General features: G+C 37.4%; 1 protein-coding gene across 3 annotated transcripts in view; it reads right to left on the reverse strand.

Annotated features, from left to right (window-relative positions):
- Positions 1-9,620, reverse strand: part of FAP (fibroblast activation protein alpha) — a 71,402-nt gene extending 61,782 nt beyond the window's left edge. The window contains exons 1-2 of one of the 3 annotated variants that reach the window (XM_025994157.2): positions 9,385-9,620; positions 8,971-9,055 (exon numbers count right to left, since the gene is read on the reverse strand). In XM_025994157.2, the coding sequence (XP_025849942.1) occupies positions 8,971-9,055; positions 9,385-9,390 (91 nt within the window). In that variant the 5' untranslated portion in view covers positions 9,391-9,620. Of the gene's footprint in view, positions 1-8,970; positions 9,231-9,384 lie in introns of those variants that run through there. The other 2 variants (XM_025994158.2, XM_072751745.1) reach the window with 2 other exon arrangements.
- Positions 9,621-25,982: the final 16,362 nt, after the last annotated feature.

Here is a 25,982-nt window from a genome sequence, read left to right on the forward strand (position 1 = left end):
CATATTGCTGTTCCTTGGGGTCTAAGGAAGAACGACTTTCCTCAGCCATTTCATTCTCCCACGATATCTATTACATATCCGTGGGCCGACTCACCTCCACCATTGCTGTCACACCTGAAATCCCCAGTTGCATTTCTTCTCTGGATTCCAGACCTGTCTATTAAAACTTCCTCCTTAACATCTCTGTGTGCACATCTCTCAGGCATTTCAAACTCACTATGTTGAAAGCTAAAAATAAAAAAGAGTCCCATGCTGTCCCTCCAGACTTCTCTAAGTCTCTAAGTCAATGGCACTGTCACCCACGTAGTTCCTCAATTCAAATACCTGGAGTCATCCTTGACCTCCTCCTTCCTTACTGCCTTTGTCCAACATCCAAGCCTGACAACTCAGTCTCTAAGATCTCTCTCTAGTCTGGTTTTTTTTTTTTCCATTTCTACTGCACCCCCAAGGCCAAGCCATTTCTCACTAGGTAGACTATCATGCTGCACCTGCAACTTCATGCCTGGTATTTCATTCAAGTTTTAGTCTACATTTTCCTAATGACTAATGATGTTAAGCATCTTTTCATGTGCTTATTGATCATTTGTATACCTTTTTTGGGGGAAGGGGGAGCTGTATATCTTTTGTTTTTAATTGGATTATTTGCCTTTTTATCATCGATTTTTAAGAGTTCTTTATATATTCTGAATGCAAGTCCGTAATCAGATATATGATTTGCAAACATTTTTTCCCGTTTTTGTGGGTAGTCTTTTCACTTCCTTGGTATCTTTTTAATCCCAAAGCATTAAATTTCAATGAAGTTCAATGTATGTACTTTTTATTTTGTTGCTTGTGCTTTTATCTGAGAAAGCATTGACTAATTCAAGAACATGAAGATTTATTTCTATGTTTTGTTTTAAGACTTTTATAGATTTAACTCCTACATCTAAGTCTCAGATCTATTTTGACCTAATTCTTTTGTCTTGTGTGAGGAAGGAAGTCCAGCTTGCTTTTGTTGTTGTTGTTGCTATTGTTTTTGCATGTGGATATTCAATTGTCCCAATACCTTTTGTTGAAAAAACTTTTCCCATTAAATTGTTATGGCACCCTTACAAAAAAAAAACAAAACAATGAAATATATATATATATATATATATATATATATATATATATATATAGGCTATATATACATATTGGCTTTAGTTTTAGACTCTAAATTGTATTCCATTGATCTATATGTATATCCTTATGCAAGCACCACACTGTTTTGATTATGTAAGTTTTGTAGTAAGTTTTGAAATAAGAAAGTGTGATTCCTCCAACTTTGTTCTTTTTCAAGATAGCTATTCTGGGCCCTTTTCATTTCCATATGAATTTTAGGTTCAGCTTGTCGATTTCTGTGAGTTATCTTGGATTTGGATAAGAATTACATTTAAGTTGTAGATAAATTTAGGGAGTATTGCCATCTTAAAAATATTTAGTTTTATGATCTATATAAATATTAAGTTTATGTAGATGTCTTTCCATTTATTTAGATCATTTTGACTGTTAATTGTTAAGGTATAGAAATGCAATTGATTTTTATATATTGATTTTGTATCTTGCAACTTACCTAAAGTTTTTATAGTTTGAATAGTTTTTTGGTGAATTCCTTGAGATTTTCTACAAACCAGATTATACCATCTGCAAATAGAGACAGTTTTACTTCTTCCTTTCCAGTATGGATACTTTTTATTTACTTCTTCTCCTTACCTAATTGCTCTTGTACAACCACCAAAAAATACTGAACAGAAGTGGTGTGTTCTTGATATTAGGGGGAAACCACTGAACCTTTTACCACTGTGATGTTAGCTGTGAATTTTTTGTAGATGTTCTTTATCAGATAGAGGAATTTGGGGCAGCCCGGATGGCTCAGTGGTTTAGGCCACCTTTAGCACAGGGCCTGATCCTAGAGACCCGGGATTGAGTCCCACATTGGGCTCCCTGCATGGAGCCTGCTTCTCCCTCTGCCTGTGTCTCTGCCTCTCTCTCTCTCTATCATTAATAAATAAATAAATAAATAAATAAATAAATAAATAAAATCTTAAAAAAAAAGATAGAGGAACTTCTTCCTGATTTTAGTCTGCTGGGTGTTCTTATAATGAAAGGGTGTTCAATCTTTTTACTGTGCCTATTGAGATAATCATATGATTTTTGCCCTTTCTTCTATTAATACAGTTTATTATAGTAATTGATTTTTGAATGTTAAACCAATCTTGTATTCTTAGGATAAATTGCACATTGGTAATGGCATATAATTCTTTGAAGATCGCTGAATTTGGTTTGCTTGAATTTAGTACTTTGTTGAGGATTTTTTCATCTATATTCATAAGATATATTTCTCCGTCATTTTTTTTCTTGTCACATCTTTGTATGATTTTGGTTTCATGGTAACGCTGGCCTCAAGGAATGAGTTGGGAGGTGTTCTTTTATATTTTTGGAAGAGTTTGTGAAGGATTAGTAATAATTCTTTTTTAAATGTTTGATAGAGTTTACCAGTGAAGCCATCTGGGCCTGGGGTTTTCTTTGTGGGAAGTTTCTAAATCACTGAATCAATCTCTAGTTCTTACAGTTCTATTCTTATTTTCTATTTATTCTTGAATAAATTTGGTAGTTTGTATCTTTCTAGAAATTTTTCCATTTCACCTATGTTATCTGATTTTTTAACATAAAGTCTTTCTATCCTGTTTCTTTATTATTTAAAAAAAATATTTAAATTAAATTTAGTTAACATGTAGATTATTATTAGTTTCAGGGGTAGAATTTAGTGATTTAGCACTTGCATATAACCCCAGTGCTCATTACTTCAAGTGCCCTCTTTAATGTTCATCACCCTGTTACCCCACCCACCCACCTCCCCTCCAGCAACCCTCAGTTTGTTTCCTAGAGTTAAGAATCTCTTGTTATTTGTCTCCTTCTTGTTTTTATCTTTTTTTATTTTTCCTTTCCTTATGCTCATCTGTTTTGTTTGTTAAATTCCACACGAGTGAAATCATATAGTTATTTGTTCTTGACTGAGGTATTTTGCTTAGCATAATACCCTCTAGTTCCATTCATGTTGTTACAAATGGAAAGATTTTGTTCTTTTTGATGGCTGGCTAATATTTCATTGTATACCTATCTGGTCCCTTTAAAGAGCTCTATCACCTCAGTTTTTTCACCAGGTATAAAATCATATCTGTATAAAAAATTTAATTTAGCTACTAAGCAATCATACTCTTTTTATGATTAATATAAATAAAGGTTAATAACAGCTGTAAGTTATTCTGTTTTTACTACTTTTTTATTTCACAAAGATACTGAAATGAAAAATTCTTTACATATAAATACGGAATAAATTTTAAACAAAAGACTGATTAGTCTTTGGTTATCTTACGGAAAGATCATTTCAATTTGTACCTACTATATTAACTGTTATTACAATATATTTTAAAACTCAGTTTGACAGTCTCTGGTTTTTAAAAATGTTTATCCTGGATTACACATCCCCAATTGAACTTTAGAACTTTTTTTTTCAAGGTATGTCTATGACTAGATGTTCTTGTGTAAGTTGTAACACAATTCTCTTGGAAATCAGAGACAGGTAAACCTCCTCTGCATTATGGGATTCATCCAAAGCCTGGCATTATTTTCTATATTATTTAGAATTTGGCAAAACTTGGAGAAAGTTTGGCAAGATTCATCTTCTGTGATTTTAAAATCCAAGTGCAAATTACGGAAATATAATCTGCAAAGTTGATTTATTTACACTTAACTCAAAAGCTCTTTTATGTTCATGAACTTTCTGAACCTTTTCTTCAGACTTCCTCAGACTTCCTCCAAAAGAACAGTGAAAATACAAGCTTAAAACTCTTAAGATGTTTTTGAGGGAGTCTGTTTCACAGTTCTGAATGTTGATACTGGGAAAATTTCAAGCCTTAAAAACATATTCACATCTCCTTTGAAGATGATTTTGTCTCACATGTATCTTATTTTACAAAAAGTGATGACTGAGGTTATAGTAGTAGTAATAATAATAACAGCAACAACAACAGTGGGTTTCTTCCTAACATGCAAACATTCTAAATTATATTTCTCCTTGCAAAATATTGATTTTTGTTCTATCTAAATTGTCCATGGATTCAGATATCTCCTGAAATGAATTATATAGGGCATTACCTAGCTAAGTAAGTAATCACTATGCATTTTTATACGTGTGTATATAATCATATATATATATGTAGATACATATTTTACTGTGTTAACTTGTTTACATGATTTTATCTCACAGCTATCATTCTCTTTTTGGCTCCTTGAACTCACTTTCCTGTTGCATTTGGGACTTTGTGCCTGCATTTCACTCTGCATTGAGGATGGCATCCTCCCTGTCCTTAGATCTTAGCTCAAATATCATCTCAGAGAAGCTAACTTATGATCTTCATTACAGACTGAATTGTGGCTCCCAAATTCAGACTGAAGGTCTAACTCGCAATGTGACTATATTTGGAGACAGTGCCCTGAAGGAGGCACATAATTAAGATTACATAAAATCATAATGGTGGAGCCCTAATCTAATAAAACTAGTGTCCTTATAAGAGGAAGAGGCACCAGAAGAATGTGTGCATAGAGAAAAGGCCATGTGAGGACACAGCAAGAAGGCAGCCATCTACAAGCAAAGGAGGGAAACCTCCAAAGAAACCAAACCTGCCTGCATCCTGATCCTGGACTTCCAGCCTCCAGAACTGTGAGAAAATAAATTTCAGCTGTTTAAGCCACGTCTGTGGCAGCCTTAGATGTCTAACACAACCCTCACTCTAGTTGTTCTTTATATTCATTTACTGGCTTATTATCAGACTGCTTTTTCCCAAGGATGGAGAAGTTGGCTTTCATGCCCCAGACTGGTGGCAGTTATTTGGAAGGGTGCTTAACAAATCATTGTTGGACAAATAACCGACACGACTAGGACCCACAGTGGACTGGACAGTATGGATACTGGAAAACTGTAGGCTGCTATTCTCAGGTTTTTCATATTCAGTAGATTGTTATTTTTAATCCCTGGAGGAATCATACACCTCTTCCAGTCCAAGGGTTAAAAAACCAACTGTTTCTAGAAATCTGGCAGATACTGTAAATGAATGTGGTGTCTTGTGCACCATAAAATAAGAAGTTGTAGGGTCTGTGGCTGACTGGAGAATGCATTGCCCATCTAAAGATAGCACCTACTTCTCGACTAACTATTACCATGGGCCCAATGTTGTGAGATCTAATACTTAAAGAGGAGTCAAAAATCTAAGATTCCTAGGTGAAACCTGATTTTTAAATATTTGCAACTATACAAATTTGTATAAAACACAGCAGACCCAAAACAACAGCAAAGGACAAACTGTTTAAAGGTCGACAAAGGATTTCAGGGAGATCAGAGGCTGGACTTAGAATGGTTCTCCTTTCACCAGAGGACTTAGAGGCCCCGCTCAGGGGAACTGAGATTTTCTCCCCACTGCATTCCCCCTGTTCTTTCTTTCCTTCCACTTTATCCTCTATACCCACCTCCAAGTTCCTTTACCTTCTCCCTTTTTCCTTTCTTGCTTTTGTGCCAGAGCTGCTATTGCCCTGTATGAGTGCCCTGCACACAAAAGTTTCTGAAAAAGATTTATTTTTGATCCAAAGAGGTGGGGGATAGGAATGGGGATGATACCCAGGGGTAAAGACTCCCTACTCTCAGCATTGAGAACACCTTTGAAATTGAAATACATCATGCAGTAGGGCCTACTTGCCATCCTTGTGTTATTTATCTATTAGAATGAAGGTAATGAAATTCTAGCTATCACTATTTCAGTAGCTACTCTATGTTAAAATAGAAAAATAAGAGCTAAGATTTATGGAGCATTTGCTTGTCATCATGTGGGGAGCTCTATACTCAGTAGAAGTCAAGGGGAGGTCAGTTCACACTAACCTTTCCCTTCACACATGAATTTCACAAATTCAGGTCTAGCAATTCAGAGACTGTAAATCATAAGGCAAAGCCATATAGACTTTACTTTTGAAATTCCAGAACCTCTATCACTGTCCAATTCCAGTTTTTTTGTGTGTTTGTGTTTATCTCATGAAATCTCTTGAAATGAGATCTCTGCATTTGTCTTTGGGGTTGGCAAAAAAGAGGGGGAAGTTGTGGAGGTGAGTTTCCATTCTTGGCCTGGTTGCATCTTCACAGGGGAAGTGGGCAGTGCTTTGGAAGAAGAGACAAAGTGAACAGAGGCAGGAGACTAAGAAAGGGCTAGAAATGAATGGGGTGGGGGGTAGGCTGAGGCCAAGGGGGGTGGTGGCCTGGGACTAAGGGATAGAAACTCATATGTGCTTCCCATTCGGTGAAAATTAAAATAAGAAATTTTGAAAGTTTTCCAAAAAAGTTATCTCTTATTTTTATTATTAGGTGGATGATCTAAATGGATCGTTTTTATTTCACCACTACATTTTCCTATTTGTTCCTAAAATCCTGCCTAATTCCTCCACAGCTCTCTTAGAACTGTGGCTGGTGTTCCCAAGACCTTCTCCCTGTGTGGAAAAGTCCATCTCTCTCCTTCTTCCACTGGGACCTGGCGGGGAATGGCGGAAATCCCATCCGGTAGTGATGACCATCCCTCCATAGTGGGTTTTTATACCTTGCCTTTCACAAGGAACTCTAGACCGCTGCAGCACCTCTGCTTCCCAAGCAACTGGCACAATGTTGGGCAGGTCATTGGTGGGATTTTCTTCAATAATAAATAAATAAGTGAACCAAGGTTTCTTAAGCAGCTCTTTAAGTTTCTCAAAGGAAGACTGTTCTTACACTGGAGCCAAAATCCTGAGCTAAGAATATGAGGCCACATAAGGCCAATGTGAGGTAATGGGAATTCTGAGGAAGTGTGAGAAGGCTAACTGGAGACTCATTTGGCCTTGAATTCTCTGTTCCTCCTCCCCTTCTCCTCCCTTAGTACCTCAGATGCTATTCTTACATTGGGAAGAGGTGAGAGCAAAGCTCCTGACCTGGAAAGACTAAGGATTGGGGTGAGAAGACAGGAGGGAGATTAGAAGGATGCGTTTAGCATCTGGGCTGCCTGTACACTGGTTTGTGGGCTTCAACTTCCATAGTGCTCAGGAAAGGAAGGGAATGAATTGTCCCATGTACAAGTGGCATTCTGAGAAGTTCTTCAACCAACTTAAAGAATGACATTATAGATAGAAAAGAGACAGTTCTCAGCTTTTTTTTTTTTTTTTTTTTTTTGGTGATTTTTCTGTTGCTGAATCAGTAATAAATTTTCATCTAAAGTTTAATTTGATTACTCTTTCGAGAAATTACTTTGCTCTGATAATAATCCTGTTAGTTGAAAAAGAAGACTATGCTATGAATGACAGGACTTTTATACTATACATAGTTTATAATATATATTGATGTGTATAATATATACAGGTCTAAAAATGGGAAGAAGTAAGGATTGAGATTGTATATAATTATACAAATGCCCATATATTATATACTTATATAGTTTTTATAAATGTATAACTATAGTATGTTTCTCATTCAAAATTATGGCTTATGTTCCCAAGTGCCCATGCAACCCAATCTTGCCTGTCGACATGGGGCAAGCTCACGATAATTTCCACACATTTTTGTTCTCAGAACATTAATTTTTGAGGGAGCAAAGTGTTAATTCCAAGTACTAGTGAGTCTTTCCAAATAAGGAGTTAATTTTGAATGGATTAGCATTCAGTAGGTCAATTGGACTTAATCCCTCATCTGACAGTTACTCCTCTGAGGGAAATATGGCCCAAACCCATGGAGTTAAGACACTGGTCTAAAAACAATTTTAACTTAAAAAAAAAAAACATGAAAAATACGGATGCATACATACATCTCAGCAGCCTAAGAGTACTCGAGTGCCAGCAGGTAGCAGAAATAAGGACTAAAGAACACTGCTTTCATCATATCGATTAACATCTCCATTTTGTAATCCTGTGAAAACCCCATTCGCATTTTGAATTTTTCAAAATATTTTTCTATATTTCATTTTTTTAAAGCAAAGAATCCTTTTTTAGCTAAAGGCTTACCATTGGTCTTACTTTACTGTCAGATAACCTGTAACTAAAAACATTTTCCCCCTCAGCTATCATAAGATTTTAACACTTATTAGTACAAACCTTTCCCCTTTTCCAAGACCCCAAGGCACAAGATCTGTTATTGTTGTCATTTTTTTTCCTGCTTTTGAATTTGAGCTTCTCTTCATCAATTGTTTCATAAAAACTTATTCCCCTAATATCACTGGGTTATTTGCAGACAGCCTTAATTGAAATTTCAACTAGCCCAAATATTAGTTCATAGTATCTTGCAACTTACAGCAAATTGAGATCAATGGTAATCTTTTAAAGGGATCGATATATCACCAAACATAATGCTTGCTTGATAATAGTCTTCTAATCTGATTTTTCATTGCTACTGTATCTAGAGTAACAATTTCACCTTTTCTGTACAGCTATTCCTGGAATCTCTATTTTCCACCGCCTCCCTAAATTTTTGGAAAGTCTCATAATACAAAACTCCATAGGTTCTGTTTGGGCTTTTCCATTCTTACTTATCTTTATTTTCCATAAGGCAATCCAATAATGAAAAGCAACGTTAGTTAAAAATATTTTCTCTAAAGGCCTGTCCAAACTTGTAATTTAGAAGATAATGTGGAGGGTGTGGGGGTGATACGGAATAGTGCTTAGGTTTTTCTATTGCTGAAGTAATACTGGGAATCTCTTCCTACTCGTGCCTTAAATTCCTCAGTATTTCTGGTTGCTCAACAACATATCTGTGAGCTTATATGTCTTCTTAGAAATAACAGACTTACTTTGGGAAATAAGCACTCAGGAAATGTTCAATCACTTGTGACCATGCATTAGTGCATTTTCCGAGCTATCCTAGGCAGATAAGAGCAAATTAGAGAAAATTCTTACCTCTTGAAGGACGTAAGACAATGCACATCACCAATAAAGCAAGCACAGCAGAGGTGGCAACTCCAAATACAATTTTTAACCACGTCTACATAAAATAAAGAAAATTGACATATACACAGTTTCTGCTAAGTAGTAGAAATGGCAAGACTTTGTTTACACCTAAATCCTATTTCTTCCTCCCCACAAAGTCTTTGATTGTTTTCCACTGATCTGGCTATAATTGCTGGAATCCTCCCAGCTCTGCAAGGACAAATGTTTCTACAGTATATTTAGAACAATCTCCCAATCCCAACCCACTCCAGGAAGTACATACTTATGTACAAAACCTCACCTTCTAAACAATAGAAAACTCTGATCGAACTCAACTCAGCCAGTCCTCATTCTTTAGCAATACCTGAGGCTGCATATACTAACCTTCATTTTTCCAGATGTTTTTGAAAGTTAGCTAATTCTGACTTCAGAGCGTGGGTCACCGGATCTGTGAAAACCGTTGAAAAGAAGCAAGTCTGTCTTCAGAGTTGGAAGCTGAAGCTAGGACAAGGTTTTTTTCTTTCCACGGACTTTTGAATACCGTGCCAAATTTCAAAAGATTTCTGTAAAATTAGAAACAGATTTTGGGGGCGTTCTTGGCCTTGAAATGAACTGTGAGTGGCTCAAGGGAGGTTTTATAGCCTTCTCATCCTTGTAAATTCTACACCAACATCTGCTTACGTTGACATACAGAGGTTTTAGGATTTTTTTTTCTTTCTTTCTTTCTTTCTTTTTTTTTTTTTTTTAACAAGTTCGGGTTTGTGTTTCATTTTCTTCTAGAAATCACTCACAGATCACTTTGGCAAGTGATTGCATTTTGTTGTAACCTTTTTATTTGCAACCAAAAGAAGAATTTAAAATAGTATGACTTCAAGGTATGCACAACATACACATATCTATTTTTTAGCAGAGAAGGAAAATTAAAGCTATATAAGATTTCGTGAGACATTCACCACATAACTGCACATTTTTCTTCCTCTGGGAGATTATGAGGTACTTGCGGACAGAAATGTTTTTCTTTCAGCACAATTTCTTTGTCCATATAGCACCATATGCACTTTCAGTAAATACAGAAGTTTAAAAATTCAACTGTCTAAACCCACGACTGCTTTACTTTAAAGAAATAAAATGCCATCTGGTGAAATTTAGTATGGGTTAGGTGTGTATGCACAGGCCAGAAAGATGGAAAGATCAGTGAGAATAATTTACCAGCAGACCTTTGGAAGAATGGAAATGGCTTTGCAAAAGTGATATTTTTGCTTCCATCTCAGAATATATTCTGAGGGAGAAGACCTTTTAGTAATCATAAAGCCTCTAAAACAAATAAGAAAGCATTTGAAAACAGAAGTGAGTCTTAAGAACAATTTAGTTTGGGCTAAATCCATATAATTTCAAAGCAGTCGGTCAACTTGACAGATCAGGAAAATGGTTGACTGGATTTTTAAAAAATACATACAACACAACAGTGTCTTGGAGTACTCTGGCTGGCTCAGTGCAAGTCACTCAGGTAGATTCTGTGGTTCCACATAAACACAGTTGTTAACCTCTTGTGTCTTTAGTTTTTTCACATGATTTTTTTTTCTGGAAGTTTATGATGCTCTCCACCTGACTAAAACAAACTTCATGATGACATTTCATGGGTTGTTCATGAGAGGTAATGAGGAAACAATACTGAAATCTGTTACTATTTGCTTTAATCAATTGGTTTGGCTACCATGGGAGGCTTTCTCCGGCAAACAGCAGGACAGTGGCTTGCGAACTTCCTTTCAGACATTCTCCAGACATCCCTCCCTGAATTCCAGTCTTATGAAAATTCTGTTGAGGAAAATGAGTCATTAAGCACTTACTGGCAGAGAGATGTAGCCACCCGGATTCTGGATGAGCCTCCCTCTTTGGCAGCTGATGGGACCAGCTCTTTACAAACCGAAGCAATGATTAAGAGTAATATCCAGGCTATGCTCTATACTTGCAGGTGTGTCCACTGATTGTGAGATGCTCAAATCCAAGATAAAAGCCACCAGCCAGGTTCCAAATGAACAGCTCTCATGTGGGTCCTCTCCGATTGATTGCCTCCTTTGGAAAATTCACACAGCATGTTCTCAGAAGTTCTATCCCAGCCTGCCAAAGCCCCAGAGTCCACAAGTACTTTTTAGTGTGTTATTTCCAAGATTTAACTTTCTCAAGAGTGACTGTAATAAATGATTAGGGTGTAATTAAAATGGCTACTATTCGCTTTAGCAATTAAAAGTGTACTGACGTGGTCTGGTCTGAGTATCATTTAGGATTGCAGCCAAGTGTGGGCGTCTACAGGAGACTCATTTGATAGGTTCTATAGAGAAATTGGGGTGCTTTAAGTGGAACAAATTTAAGTTGAAACTGTTAGTGAGTGGGGGAAATTTTGAAGCTGAAATGTGTTTATTTAGTTTTGTTTATTTTTTCCTTGGAAGGTTGGTGATTCAAATTCAACTTCTGGAAAATTCTTACTGGTTTAAACTGTTTTTAGAAAAATGAGACCAACTACAGAAGTAAAGATGTCCAGAGTTTTTCCATGTGATTCCATGGGCTAGGGACATGTTGCTTTAATAGAGTGTCACATGTCTGGCCTTCTGAGATACTGTGGAAGTGTTCTAGCTTTCACCCAAACAGAAACTCCCACAAAAATTTGGATCCTTTTAATACTATAACATCTTTACTGACTTTTTCTTCTTTCAGAGTGAATATGAAAATGCTTATGCTAACATTTTTTAAAACATTAAGGAAACTGACTATCATTCTTATTTTATATACTGAGTCAGCATCTAATCAGCATTTTTCTCAGGAAAACAGTCTGTGTCCTCAAGGAGCTTACTCTCTAGTATAAGCGGGGCAGGCAAGCTCTTACATACTGGTTTCTTTTCCCCTTCTGGAGCTCTGGCTGTGAAGGAGTCTAAGGCTGGTTCATGCTTAGAATGAAAGAGACCTCTGATTGTCTGTCAGCATAGACTCAGGAGGGGAGTCAGAAAGTCCACATACCATGTTTAGAAGCCATAAAGTAGTTGAGTGTCAGGACTGAAGCTTTTTTCAGAACGTGACTCTGGATCTATTAAAATGCTACAGAAATGGAAACTATGACTTTGACCTGTAAAATTAGGATAATAGAAGTTCAACTGAGCTTTTCCCCAAGATGAGTCTTCTAAGGCTTAATTTGGAATAGGACTACATTCTAGTAAGTCCACTGGGAAAGTTAACTGTAACATAAGTTGGAAAACACATCCAGTGATATACTCGTAGAGTGAATGGCGGTTAAGACCACGCTGAAAGCATAAATAGGAGTGCTGTCTTTTTATTCGAAGGTAGGGAGATAAAGAAAGAGACATACACTTATGAATCAAAATCTAAGACTAAGATCATTTAAGGACAAATGATAAGTAAGGAGCAGGAGAACAGGAGTGGAGCCAACATAAGCCTTGATTTTAATAAAATAAGAATTTGCTCTTAAGAAGGCCATGCCTGCCCACCTGATTACTTACATTCAATAAATACTTGCAGTTCAGTAGTATATGCAAAGAGCTTTAATATATTATCTCATTTAACTCATAACCAAAACTAAGTTTACTGATTAGGAAATGGAGCCCAGAAAAAGTAGATAACTTGCCCAAGATTCCAACAGTACACAATGTTGGCATATTTCATTGTTTCTTTATAATACCTCCTGAAGCTGATTCAATAGTAATAAATATTTTTTAATTTGACATCTCACTGAATTTCTATTCAGAGATATTTTAAGGGTATGATGGTAGAATCATTATCATTAAAATATGCACAATGTTCACATCTTTAGAGGATGCTGTTACACATGTCTTAAAAGAGCACAGTCTCACTCTACAGGGATAATGTCCAAAATCTTAATTTCATTAAAGTTCTGTTACAATCAGGGTCTGGTAATCAGAGCAATCATTATATATTGGCTGGGACGAAAAGGTCTTCCTCCAGGGACTTGTTTAAATTAAGGGATTCATCAGAATTCCATCATCAAAGAGATTTTGAGATCCTAGTTAGGAGACACCTGAGATCTTCAAAGTTCCTAGTAACTATCACATAACTATAGATCTGAAAGAAGCGGCATAAGAGCATCGATGAGAATTGACAGAATTTAAATCACTCTTTGAATCTGGTCTATTTTCTAATTTCTAATTGTTACGTAAGGGAGAAAATAAGGCAACATGCCTCTGAGTTTGTAATTGGTACCTACTACCTTAATAGATGTTATAATTAGATGTCGGTGGTTCTAAATGTAATAATTAGGGCATCCAAGTTCCCCTTGGATGCTCAGAGTTAACTATCAAAGTTGGATTAGAAAAAAAAACATTAGAGAAATAACCCATTTCTTTGGATGCCTTGGTGTAATTTAAAAATGCAAATATTACATCTTCTTAGAAGTGCTTAATCAACAAAGACTGATTAAATGATACAAAATGAATGTGTAAGAATTTTCTGTATGTTAATATAACTTATTAAAGCACACTGGTATTTCATTAACATTTTTAGATGAGAGAATATTATTACCACTGATGAATGTTTATTGAACACTGTTATTGAGCCTGACTCTCTTCTAAGCACTTTATACATAATTGTCTCATCTCATCCTCAGAACAGTAATACTGTCATTATCCTCATTTTAAAGATGAAGACATGGATGCACAGAAAATTTAAGTAACTTCTCCAAAGTCACACAGCTTATGACTGTGCTCCTAAGCTATGGGGATGGTACAGATGGGACATGAACCCGGACAATCTTATTCTATAACACAACTTGATTGCTTCATGCTTCAGATTCTGAAAGAAAAGTGTATACAGCTACAGGTATGAGAGGTGTAACTGGATCCAGGAGGAGGTGAAAGAGAGGGAAGAAATGAAAGGGGCTAACAAGGTGCATATCTTGACAAGGCCAAAAGCTTGTTGTGGTAGTAACTGAGTGATGGAGCAGCAAGTGAAAAAAAAGTTACCAGAAAGCAGCACATTTTCGTTGAAGATTTCAGTTCAAGGAGCTGACAAGGCCCTGTATCCTTCCGCAGGTACAGTGGGAGAAGGCTGAAAGCAGTGAATAACTAGAGGTGCAGCTGGCAAAAGAGTGCGAGGTGCTTGCTGGTGTCACTTGGCAGGTCTACCTGGGCACGTAATTCACCTCAAATTATGGTAATCCTTGGCGAGTGGGGAGAAATACCCCGAGTCACATTCTAAACACTTTATGAAAGAGTTGAAGAGCTTCCTGTTCAAGACGGTAGACTAAACATACTATATCAATTTCTTTGCCTTCTGAGACTCCATTAGACTGATTATAAAGGCAGAAAAGGATAAGACAGGCAACGGAGGGAATGGAGAGTGCCATCTGCAGATGAAGCAGAAAAGAAATAGCAACTGCCAAGGACACACCTAGAAAGAACTTCCATAAAACAGTCCCAGAACTGAGGGTAGGAGAGAGAAATGGGGCTGCAATGAAAGTTACTAGTTGAACATCCAAATGTAGACTCTTCGCCTCTAGATGCAGAACATTTATTCCAGGCAAAAAAAAAAAAAAAAAAAAGTTATTTCATTTTGACATATTAAACTATTACTGGAGGGTATTAGAGGAGCTAGCTGGGAGTCAGTGCAACAGAGTAAATCCAGTCCTCCAGCTTATTGGCTTCCCGACCTCTTTTCCTTAAAACCCATCAGCTAACAAGCTGCACCACATAGTAGGGTCTCTCCGTTCTTCCTCATTCTTACATTGGCATTCTTACAAAACCCAAGAAGCAGTAGACAAGAATAATATCTTCTTTAAAAAAAAAAAGATTTTACTTATTTATTCATGAGAGACACAGAGACATAGGCAGAGGAAGAAGCAGTTTTCGTTCAGGGAGCCCGACGTGGGATTCGATCCCGGGTCTCCAGGATCATGCCCTGGGCTGAAGGAGGCGCTAAACCGCTGAGCTACCAGAGCTGCCCAATACCTTCTTTTTCTAAAAGAAGAATCAAAACCCTAAAACGTGAAGAGAAAGAAAAGACACAGAGAAGAATAAATAGGGGGGAAAAAGTCAAGGGAAATAGAAAAAATGACCACGGAGATGATTCCGAGAACAGAAAACAACACTTTAAAATGTGTGAATTCGGGATGCCCGGGTGGCTCAGCAGTTTAGCACCTTCCTTCAGCCCAAGGCGTGATCCTGGAGTCCCGAGATCCAGTCCCACATCGGGCTTTCTGCATGGAGCTTGCTTCTCCCTCTGCCTATCTCTGCCTCTCTCTGTGTCTCTCATGAATAAATTTTTAAAAAATCTTTAAAAAATATGAATTCTGCAATTGGACTTCTGGCTACATATCCAGAGGAAATGAACCCAGGGTCTCCTGGAGGTCTGTGCACCTGCATCTTTATTGCAGCACTATTCACAGTAGCCAAGGAATGGAAACAAGCTAAGTGTCCATCAGTGAACTAATGGTTAAGGAATCATGGTATATATGCACAACATACAGTGTGCAGTGGGATATTATTCAACAATAAGAAAGAAGGAATTCTTTCATTTGCAAAAACATGGGGGGGATGTGGAGGGCATTATGCTAAGTGAGATAAGCTAGACAGAGGAAAACAAATACTGCATGGTACCACTTATATGTAGAAGCTAAAAGAAAAAAAAAGAGGATAAAAAAAGTCAAACGCCTAGAAACAGAGTAGAAAAGTGGTTGCTGGGGGAAATAGGAGAGGTTGGTAAAGAGTAGGAACTTTCAGCTATAAGCTAAATAAAGTCTGAGGATCAATGTAAATCGCAGTGACTATAGGTGATCACACTGCGTTGTATAATTAAAGTCTGCTAAGAGTAGAACTTAAATGTTCTCACACACACACAAAGATAAATGTGTGAAGTGATGGATTTATTAACTGGATGGGAGGAATCCTTCTACAATGAATACGCATATCAAATTACCACGATCTACACTTGAAATATCTCACAATTTTACTTGGGAATTATACCTCAATAAAGCTGAAATTAAAACCAAAAAAATTTAAAAGCTTGAGTTAACATCCTCAGAAAGATTCAACTGGATATTTAGATACAATTTTAGAAAAAAGTACCGTTCAAACAAGCTCTTACATAATGAAAATGTAATTTCCAAGTTAAAAAAAATCATTATAGGTTTTGGGGAATAAAGTTGAGGAAATCTCCCTGAACAGAAATACAAGAATATACATATTCATCTTGGAGCTGATGAATGATGATGATGGAGCCGATAAGAGACATAGAATATGAACTCAGACAGTTCAATATCAAATTAGCAGGAGTTTGATGAAGAAAGCTTAAAGAAAGTTGAGGAATAGGGGTTACACAGAATGAAAACAAGAGAATTTCCCAATGCTGAAGAAGAAAACAGTCTTAAGTGCCCACAAAATGTCCTGCACAGAACATGAGAAAAGGCTCACACCCAGACACATAATTGTGAAATTCCAGAATATTAATTTCAAAGAGAAAATTCTGAATTCTTCCAGAGAGAAAAGCAAGTCTTCTACAACGAAGCAAGAATTAGGCTGACAACAAACTTAACATCTGCCAAGTAGATGCTGCAAAACGACAGAGCATTGTTTTCAGAGTTCTGAGAGTTCTGTCAAGCGAGCATCTACTTCGGCAGGAAACCGTCAAACATGAGGATAAAATAAATATATTTTCAGACGAGTGGGAACTTAGGAAGTTTACATGCCAAATATCTTTTTTTTTAAAGATTTTATTTATTTACTCATGAGAGACACATAGAGAGAGAGGCAGAGACACAGGCAGAGGGAGAAGCAGGCTCCATGCAGGGAGCCCGATGTGGGACTCGATCTCTGGACCTTAGGATCACACCCTGAGCAAAAGGCAGATGCTCAGCCGCTCAGCCACCCAGGTGTCTCCCAAGTGTCCTTTTTCAGGAAGAGATTTGAGGGTGTATTTCAACAAAATGAAGGAGGGAGGTACTGCAGTCACCATTCAGAGAACAAAACAGAACCAAGAAATGGAGAATCTGGTCTTTGGAAAACAGACGCTAACAGTGTGTGAGCGCCTGTCTCTTGCCATTTCTTAAGTCAGATCTATTCTTTTGAGTAACTAGTTTTTTTCTAAGTTGGAGTTGTTTTTCATGCCACTTATAAACAAGAGTCCCAATAGTCACATAACAGATGGAGGTGGTTGATGGAATGTAAAAGTAGAATCTTAAGAACATTCTCTACCGATCGACATAAAAAGTACTATTGGGCCCACAGAGGATGAAATGTAATCCTACCAAACTACTTAGCTCAGAAGCAATGCCTACATATTCATAATTTGAGTGTTTACTGGTTTTAAATTTTTAGAATTCACTATGGACAGATCACAAAAGCCTTTTGTAGTCAGAAATTATCAATCAAAATTATTAATTATTTGCATATGAATAAAATTGAATTTAGATAGAAAGTGGAAAGTAGAGGGGGTGAGGAAACAGAGACAGAAGGGAAACTTCTGCCCTCATCTCACAAAGCAAACAGGTGAGAGATCTCATCTGGGATGACCAGAGTAAGAATCAGAGTACACATAACAGGCTTTTTAATTATTTGCATATGAATAAAATTGAATTTAGATAGAAAGTGGAAAGTAGAGGGGGTGAGGAAACAGAGACAGAAGGGAAACTTCTGCCCTCATCTCACAAAGCAAGCAGGTGAGAGATCTCATCTGGGATGACCAGAGTAAGAATCAGAGTACACATAACAGGCTTTGCTATGTCACCTCCAAATAGTATTGAGGACATATTGTAGGAGAGGAATTTTACAATAGTAGAAAAATAGAGCCATGTGATTTTTCATCTAACTTCAGAAGTTTAAAAAACCTGTTTGCAAATTCATAGGATGGATATTAGCAGGTCTTCGCCACTAAGTAGTTTGATATAATAGGTGACATCTGTGCTTAATATCTTCCCCCTCTTTTAGGACATTTGTTCCATGGCACGATAGAAAAATTGAGTAAGTGCAAAAATAGTGTTTATCCAGGCATATCTACAAATTATAAAAATTAAAAATATATTATTAGAAATTAATAAAGTCAGGGCAGGTGAGTGGCTCAGTCAGTTAAGACTGACTCTTGATTTTGGTTCAGGTCATGATGTCGAAGTCCTGGGATCAAGCCCCCATCAGGCTCCATGCTCAGTGTGGAAGTCCTGCTCATCCCACTCCTTCTGTTCCTCCCTACTCTCTCTCTTTCTCAAATAAATTAATTAATTAAATATTTTTTAAAAAGAAATTTATGAAGTGATGTTAAATGTTGCTAGACATCAAAGGAATGCAAAATAAAATACAAAAATGGGATATTTTTCATTTATTGGATCAGCAGAGATTTAAAAAATGGCAGCAGGCCAGCAGGCCCTCTTCCTATCACCTGATGGTAGAGAAGAGTATTAGAAACTTCCTGCATGGGATCCCTGGGTGGCGCAGCGGTTTGGCGCCTACCTTTGGCCCAGGGCGTGATCCTGGAGACCTGGGATCGAATCCCACGTCGGGCTCCCTGCATGGAGCCTGCTTCTCCCTCTGCATGTGTCTCTGCCTCTCTCTCTCTCTGTGACTATCATAAATAAATAAAAATTCACAAAAAAAAAAATAAAGAAACTTTTTGGAATGCAGCTGAGGAGTAAGTATCAAAAATATGCATCCCCTGGCGGATAATGATTCTACCTCTGGTAATATACTTTAAGGAGGACGTTAGATAAGTGTAAAGAGTTGCAAATACAAGATTATTATTGAAACTCACTTTACAATATCAAGGAACTAAAAACTATCTAAAAGCCTGTCCAGAGGAAATTAGACAAAGCCATATGGAACATATCCAAATGAAAGACGTAGATGTAAAAGCTACTAAAATCAGACTGCTTTTTTATTACCACTGCGTCCAGTAATTCTAAACAATTTTAGTGATAAAATACTCCCTCCTCCTGAAGCACACCACTGCACTCCCAGTATACCCTACCTTTCAAATACCATTCCATCAGAAGTCAAAAAATGTTATCCTAGTGAGAAAATAAAATTAGACCAAAGGACCAATAAAATTGTATGAGATTATATTTGTTTTGGGGAGTAAAAAATATTACTGTTTATTATGTGAAGTATAGGAGATCAAATTTAAGACCTGAACAATCCTTGTCTGGTCTCCATCTATACCCTCTCTACTCCTGTGCCCCCATTTCGGTGCCCGATCTACCAGCGTAATCCCGGGACTCTGTCTACAGCCTTGCCAGCCCACGCCACACATGCAGCTTTTCCCTTCGTGTATGTGCGTATGTCTTCTTGAGTCTTACTCTCATGGCACGTTTGAATTTTAAAAGAAAATCGCTAATAATGCTGTATTTTAAACAATAAATACCTTAATGGTGGTGAATTCAGGTAGCTTGGCTGACTAATGGGAAAGTTATGCAACTTCTTTAAGAAGCAGATTAGATTTTATTTTTTGAAGATTTATTTATTTATTTGAGGTGGGGAGTGGCACAGGGAGAAGGAGAGGATCTCAGGCAGACTCCCCATTGAGTGTGGAGCCTGACGTGGGGCTCAATCCCACCATCCTGAGACCGTGATCTGAGCTGAGTTGAAGAATCAGAGGCTTTACCTACTGAGCATCCAGGCCGCCCAAGAAACAGATTTTAAAACAGTAAAGGAACTGGGAGAGGAGACAGACTTTTGGTAGCACATCTCATGTCACATCATTTAGGAACTACCTACCGCTAACATGAGTAAGACCAGGTCTCTTAGGTCTACAAGAGACGAATCCTATGTCATCACAAAAAAAAAAAAAAAAAAAAAAAAATCACTGGCCTTGACCAGAGGTCTATATAGTCTTAAACTTACACATAAATTTTTTTATGTGTCTGGAAGATGGTATCAGGATAGCAATGATTTATGGGTGACAAAATAGAAGAGACATTACCAACATGGATTGAAATTCTCATTCAACTGTTATCTTCTTAAACAGGCTGATTCACTCATTTAAAATTGACCCCCTCCAATTTCCAGGGTTTTGTTTTTCTTTTTCAGTTTGCCTGTCTTTTTTTCCCCATAGATTTTACTACTTTCCAACATCCTATAATCTGAATGTATGCATGTATTATTTCTGCTGTTTATTCCTCTTTCACTCACATATAAGCTCCGTTTGGGTTTGTTTACTAATTTATCTCAAGGGTTATAGGAGAAATGCTTTGGATAAAGTAGGTACTTAATAAATATCGCTGTCTGAATGAGCGAATGAATGAATGATACAGATGATATGGAGCTCACGTGCTGCTCACAGTGGGTCCAAGCTAGATAATGCTCAAGGAGAACACCTCCAGGTGTGGCCAGTAAAGGGTCAAGCTCATTATTGTTAAACAATCAGATATTAACCATTGTTATCTAACAATGGTCATTTAATCCTGTGCTACTGCTTAAGTGTGCCTTTCAGTTTTGTTCATTATAACATGGAGGATTAGTAATAGGAGACTTTCCGGCAGCTATTCAGTCATTTTTTCCTGAGAACTGAGGAGAGATTACTGGCTCTTTATGAGAAGTATCTGTTTTATGGATTAGTAAAGTGGAGATTAGTACAATTCCATGTCTACCTCTTTTTGACATTCTAATTAGTAAAATCTCAAAGAACTTGTAATCTAACCAATGTTCTGTTCAACTCTGATAATTTTTCCAGTAACTTGTAGTTTAAAACACACATACATGCCAGAATTGTGGACCTATTTTTTGACAAGTGATTTGCCATGCTCACGGTGGCTGGCTTGGCATAACAAAATTTGAATGGCAAAGCCAAGCTGATGTAGTCAAGGAGTTGTATGGGTGCCTGGGGGCTCTGAAAAGCCTGGACCATTAGATGCCGCCTCATCCACATTCACACTGACGAACTATCGTGGAGGAGCGAGTTGTAAAGAAGGATGAAGCAAGAAGTTGGCAAGAGAAAGGAGAAGAGGGTGATTCTGTGGAGCCACAGAAGCTCCCGAGGCATTAATTTATTGTCCTACAACATGATGCCACAAAAACTGGTCACAGTGAGACATGAGCACAAACCCACAGTTTCTCTCTTGATGAATACTGAAGGCTAAACTTTTCTTGTGATACTGAGGTATGGTCTTTTATTCTTTAGTAGCCTCGTTCCTACTATCAAGGGGAAAAAGGAACATTTCCTTCACCCATATAAACCTCCATCTTCTGATGGAAGGCAAGAGAAAAGCCCTTTAGTTGAATGCAAGAGGAGTCATGCTGGACTGAAACAGGGCTTGCTCTAGTTTTTGTTTTTGCTCAACTAATAGAAATAGCTGATGTGTATTATTACATATTCTCAAATATATTTTTAGGGCCTGAAATATGACTTGTACCAGAATCTCCTTATCACTGTGATGCCCACAATTTGTCCTTCACTAAATGGGGGGGTTCCTCCTTTGATAAGCACCTAGTCATTGTCCTCTCAGGGCTGTGTATTGAGTATCACCATGGTGTCAAAACTAATATTTCATAGATGCACAGAAACTTCCATGGCTTCAGTATTTCTAACATACTTACATCTTAGTTATAGGCATAATAAAAATACTCAGGAAAAAAACATATTTTCTAGGATACTTTAGGAAAATACCCATCTGCTCTATAATTCTTTTGTACCACCCCTCTGAATTTCACCAAAACCAAAGAGGCAGCAAGCTTTTTGAAGAAAATAAACACTGCCTACCTTGTGTAAGATTTTGTCCAATCTTCTAACTTGAACGTACAGGCTAGAAAAGTTATTCTGGAACACGAAGCACTATATTGCTACAGTCTATATCACAATTAAATAGGAGAATATTTCAGATATTAAACCAGTCACAAAAACTTCAGTAAGAGACCAAATTAGACGGAGAATCATTGCCTCCTAATTTGCAATGTACATATAAGAACTGACTACCTCATCTTCATTATGGGACTTAAGATGTAGGGGAAATCATGGGAATGGTGGCTTCCTTCTTCCACTTTTCCAGGTTATAATAGTCTTACCTATAACAATAATTAATTCATTATGACTTTGTAAGGTCTGGAACAGAACCATCCGCCATGCTGTGCAGAATGAATTGTCATTAATCTGAATGAATTTGCGAGTGTGTGTGTGTGTGTGTGTGTGTGTGTGTGTGTGTGTGTGTGTGAAAGACAGGTATGAAGTCATCGAAGAAGGCTAAAGCAGAAATGGTGAAAGCCAACATCCCCCAGGGAAAATAATCTTAGATATTTGACAGTCAAAGACCTTAATATGGCAGACAAGCCTAAATTTTAAAATGAGGGGGAAGCTGGAGTTCTCTCTTCAACAGGATTGATTTTCCCCTCCTTATGCTTCAACCCAGTGAGGATTAATCCCATTTTTGACCATACCTTTTACTCAGTTGTCACTTTGGCCTCTGGATGATATGTGATATAGGAAAAGAAAGATAATGAGAGTGAACAGACATAAAAAAGAGGGAGGGTCAGAGAGAGCTCTGGCCTTGTTCACTTGTAGGGAAGTAGACATATAATATACAGAAATGAACCAAAGACTGACTCTTACTTTTCGCCCTTATCACTTCAAACACTGCCTATAATTTTGCTTTTGTAGAAGAGAGGCTACTTTATATATTCTCTTAATGGAAACAGGTTTTGAGGCACAGTGATGCAAGCAGGGTTTAGTTTTTAGACAGGGGTGGGATACAGAGGGATTGCTCTCAGGAGAAAAACACCTGTAGGGAGGGGAAGAAGGCAGGTTGGGGAAGAAGGAGACACTGGCCTGTGGAACTATAGCAAAGGAAGCCCCAGCCTACCCTACAGGGACCTCAGGAGCTGGGGTGGCCCTTCAGAGTTGTCCCAAATGGAATAAAGGGGGATAGGCTTGTGTGTCCTTATCGGTCTGCGATTTGGCTTCAGGCCACTGCCAAGAGAATATAATCCTAGGGAAGGCAGTTCCCTATAGTTTAGGATAATACCCAGGGAGGGGAGGCAACTATACTCCCAGCAGCCATGTTCTTAGGCCCAGGGGGATGAATGCCCTGGCCCTAAAGAGGGGATCTAAGCAGAAAACCATGGCGTTTATTATGTGTTTCATAATCAGATATAAAGATACACATGACTTCAGGGATAAGAAGAGGTCAGAGAATTTAGAGAAAATTAGAGAATTCAAAGTTAAGTAATAACTTGCAAGATAAAATTGAAATTTCATGTTTAAACTGCACTTTCACTCTGTCTTAAAAAGTAATTTAGTCTAGAATTGTTCTCACTACAGTGGCTACTCACCACATGTGTCTATTGAGCACTTGAAAATGTCACAAGTCCAAATTGAGTTGTATTTATAGTATAAAATATACACCAAATTTTGGAGGCTGGATAGAAAAAAAGATATGAATTATCTTATTAATAATTTTTATATTGGTAACATGTCAATGTAATATTTTAGCTATATTGAGTTAAGATGTTATTAAAATTAATCTGACCTATTTTTTAAATTTTTAAAATGTAACTATTAGCAAAGTTTAAATTAGTTATGTGTTTTGCCTTTACTTTCATTGCACAGAACTGGTCTAGACTAATCTTAAAGTCTGAGAAAGGGCGTCATTGTCTCAGGCCACAGTCTAAGACAGAGCACTATTGGAAAGGGCCACAGAATGAGTGTAGAAATCTCCACATTCTCAGGAATTCAATTCCTTGGCCTTTCTAGAATGGCAACCCCAAAGTACATTATTCAGCTCTTGAGACGCCAAGATAGCATCTGGGTCATATAACCCCAGACAGAATGAGGATGGATATAGGAGTAACCATCCTTCTTGAGAACCAGAGCTTCTGGGAAATAAAATATTTGCTTTATTCACAATTCAAGAGATTCTGACCTTTTCCTCAGGACAAGGGAATTGTATACACCACAGCTCAGTGATCAGTGTGGGTGGATTAGAAAACAGCTGGAGCCCCATGAGCAAGTTCTTGGGTGCATTAAAACAGTTCCTCTGTATGCCGGGAATATGATCCTCATGTAGCACTAGATGACAACCAAGCAGAAGCATGAGTCATAATGAGAGCAAAAAGAAGGTAAGGTAAAGAAATTACTTGTAACTTGTTTCTTTCACCAACTGAGCTGTATTTTTGTATTTATCATTTACTGCCATCAATTCCATACCAGCCATGATTTCTCCAACTCGTGATTTTATTTCAACATCATCCAGAACCACTCATTGCTTCCATTCTTACTGCCAGTGACCAAGTCCAAATGTTCATCACCTTGGACTCAATGGCTCCAACTTCCTTAATCTTTTTTTCTCCCAGTTTTTCTCTCTTCAATATGATTTAGCTTGCTAACCCTTTGTGGATTGTCTTTTCTATAACATGTCACTCTACTGCTCAAAAAACTAGAATGACTTCATATTGGTTACCGAGTCAAGCCCAGATTCAGTTTGGTATTTAGTTTCTTCTTCCTTATTCCTTTTAACCCTCGCTTAAAATACACTTCCCACTCTTTTTCCCTTTGAAATTATTATGAAATATGAACGTCTAACATACACAAGGCATTATGCCAATTCCTTGCTCACTCTGATTCAGAAGCTTTTCTCCGTTGAGCCCTGACTTTCCCGAATTCTGTAAAACCTATAATTTGTATACCCTATGATTATTGTATGCTCATATTTTTTGATTATTTTGTGGCGATAATTATTGAACTCTCAACCAATTGGTTGAGATTACATCTTACACTTCGAATCGGAAAAAGAAAATATTTATTGAATGATTTCTTTGTATCAGTCACTTTGTGTGTGTAGTTTCCCTTCATTGTTTCCATATTGTCCTGCCAGACTACCTTGGTGCCAAAGATTCCAACTGAAGTATGGAAGTAGCAGATTTACTGGTGCTTTGGGACCATGATGGTGGAATTTCCACTAGTAATTTCTGTTTGGACTGTAGCCTCCTGCCTTGTTCCTGGGATTCCCTATCTCTTTAACATTTTCTCTCTTCCTCTCTAGCTCCTTCTAACTGATTCTGTTTTATGAAAAACAAACAAACAAACAAACAAACAAACAAAAAACCACACAACCAAAGCAAAACAAAAACATCCTAGCTATTTCTTTGATTTATTTACCATTGGAGCTATAAGAAGGCCTCGTTTTCAAAAATAAGCCCACAAATTATGAGGCTTCCAAAACACAGATAGTTCTCTTTCTCTGAGATGTGTTCTGAGATTGTTAAGTCATTTAAAAAATCTATTATACATATATTTTCTCATTAAATCCTCTCAGCAAACCATTACATGGTCTTTTATGTAGGATAGGAATCTTTGGTTCAGCTACTGGCATTATAAAGCTGACTGTATCTACTTGTAAAATATATTCTGTTTTGTTTCTAAGTTATTTGGTTAGAGAATCAGTCAGATGCATTTGAGTCATTTCCTGTGTGAAATACAGTGTTTATACATGCGAGTAGCTTGATATTTGAAAATTATAACTTCTTGCGAACTCTCATATTTCTTTAGATATAATTGTATGAGTGAGTCCAGTCTGGTGGGAGAAACCACAGTCATCTGAACAGGTAATATTTAGTATAAATAATTATTAACTATAATGCGATTGGAGCAACAGAAGATTAACTAATAAGAAGAAAAAAGAACTCTAAAAAATACAGAAATAGCAGAGATATGAAGCAGCCACTACCATTGTGCCTGAGATAGGCAACCCAAAGCTGAGATTCAGACATTATTGGAGAGAGCGGCTACAGGTTATGGAAACCAAAAAATTTGTCAAGGAGCCACTGGAACTTGCTGGAAATCTGTCTTCTGCAGCTTGCTGGAAATGTGTCCTTGGGTTTCAGGGAATGTTGTTCATGGGGAGGGGTTCGTGGGGAGTGTCATGGAGATACTGTACACATAATTGAGAAGATGCAGCTGCTGGCCACTGAGTACTGCTGGCTGCCATGCAAGACCCTGGTGCTAGAGAAAGCCATGTGTGCTACAGGAACTGGATGCCGGAGAAGCCATGCACA

The sequence above is a fragment of the Vulpes vulpes genome, chromosome 3 (genome assembly GCF_048418805.1).
Source record: "Vulpes vulpes isolate BD-2025 chromosome 3, VulVul3, whole genome shotgun sequence".
In the NCBI taxonomy this organism is placed as follows: Eukaryota; Metazoa; Chordata; class Mammalia; order Carnivora; family Canidae; genus Vulpes; species Vulpes vulpes.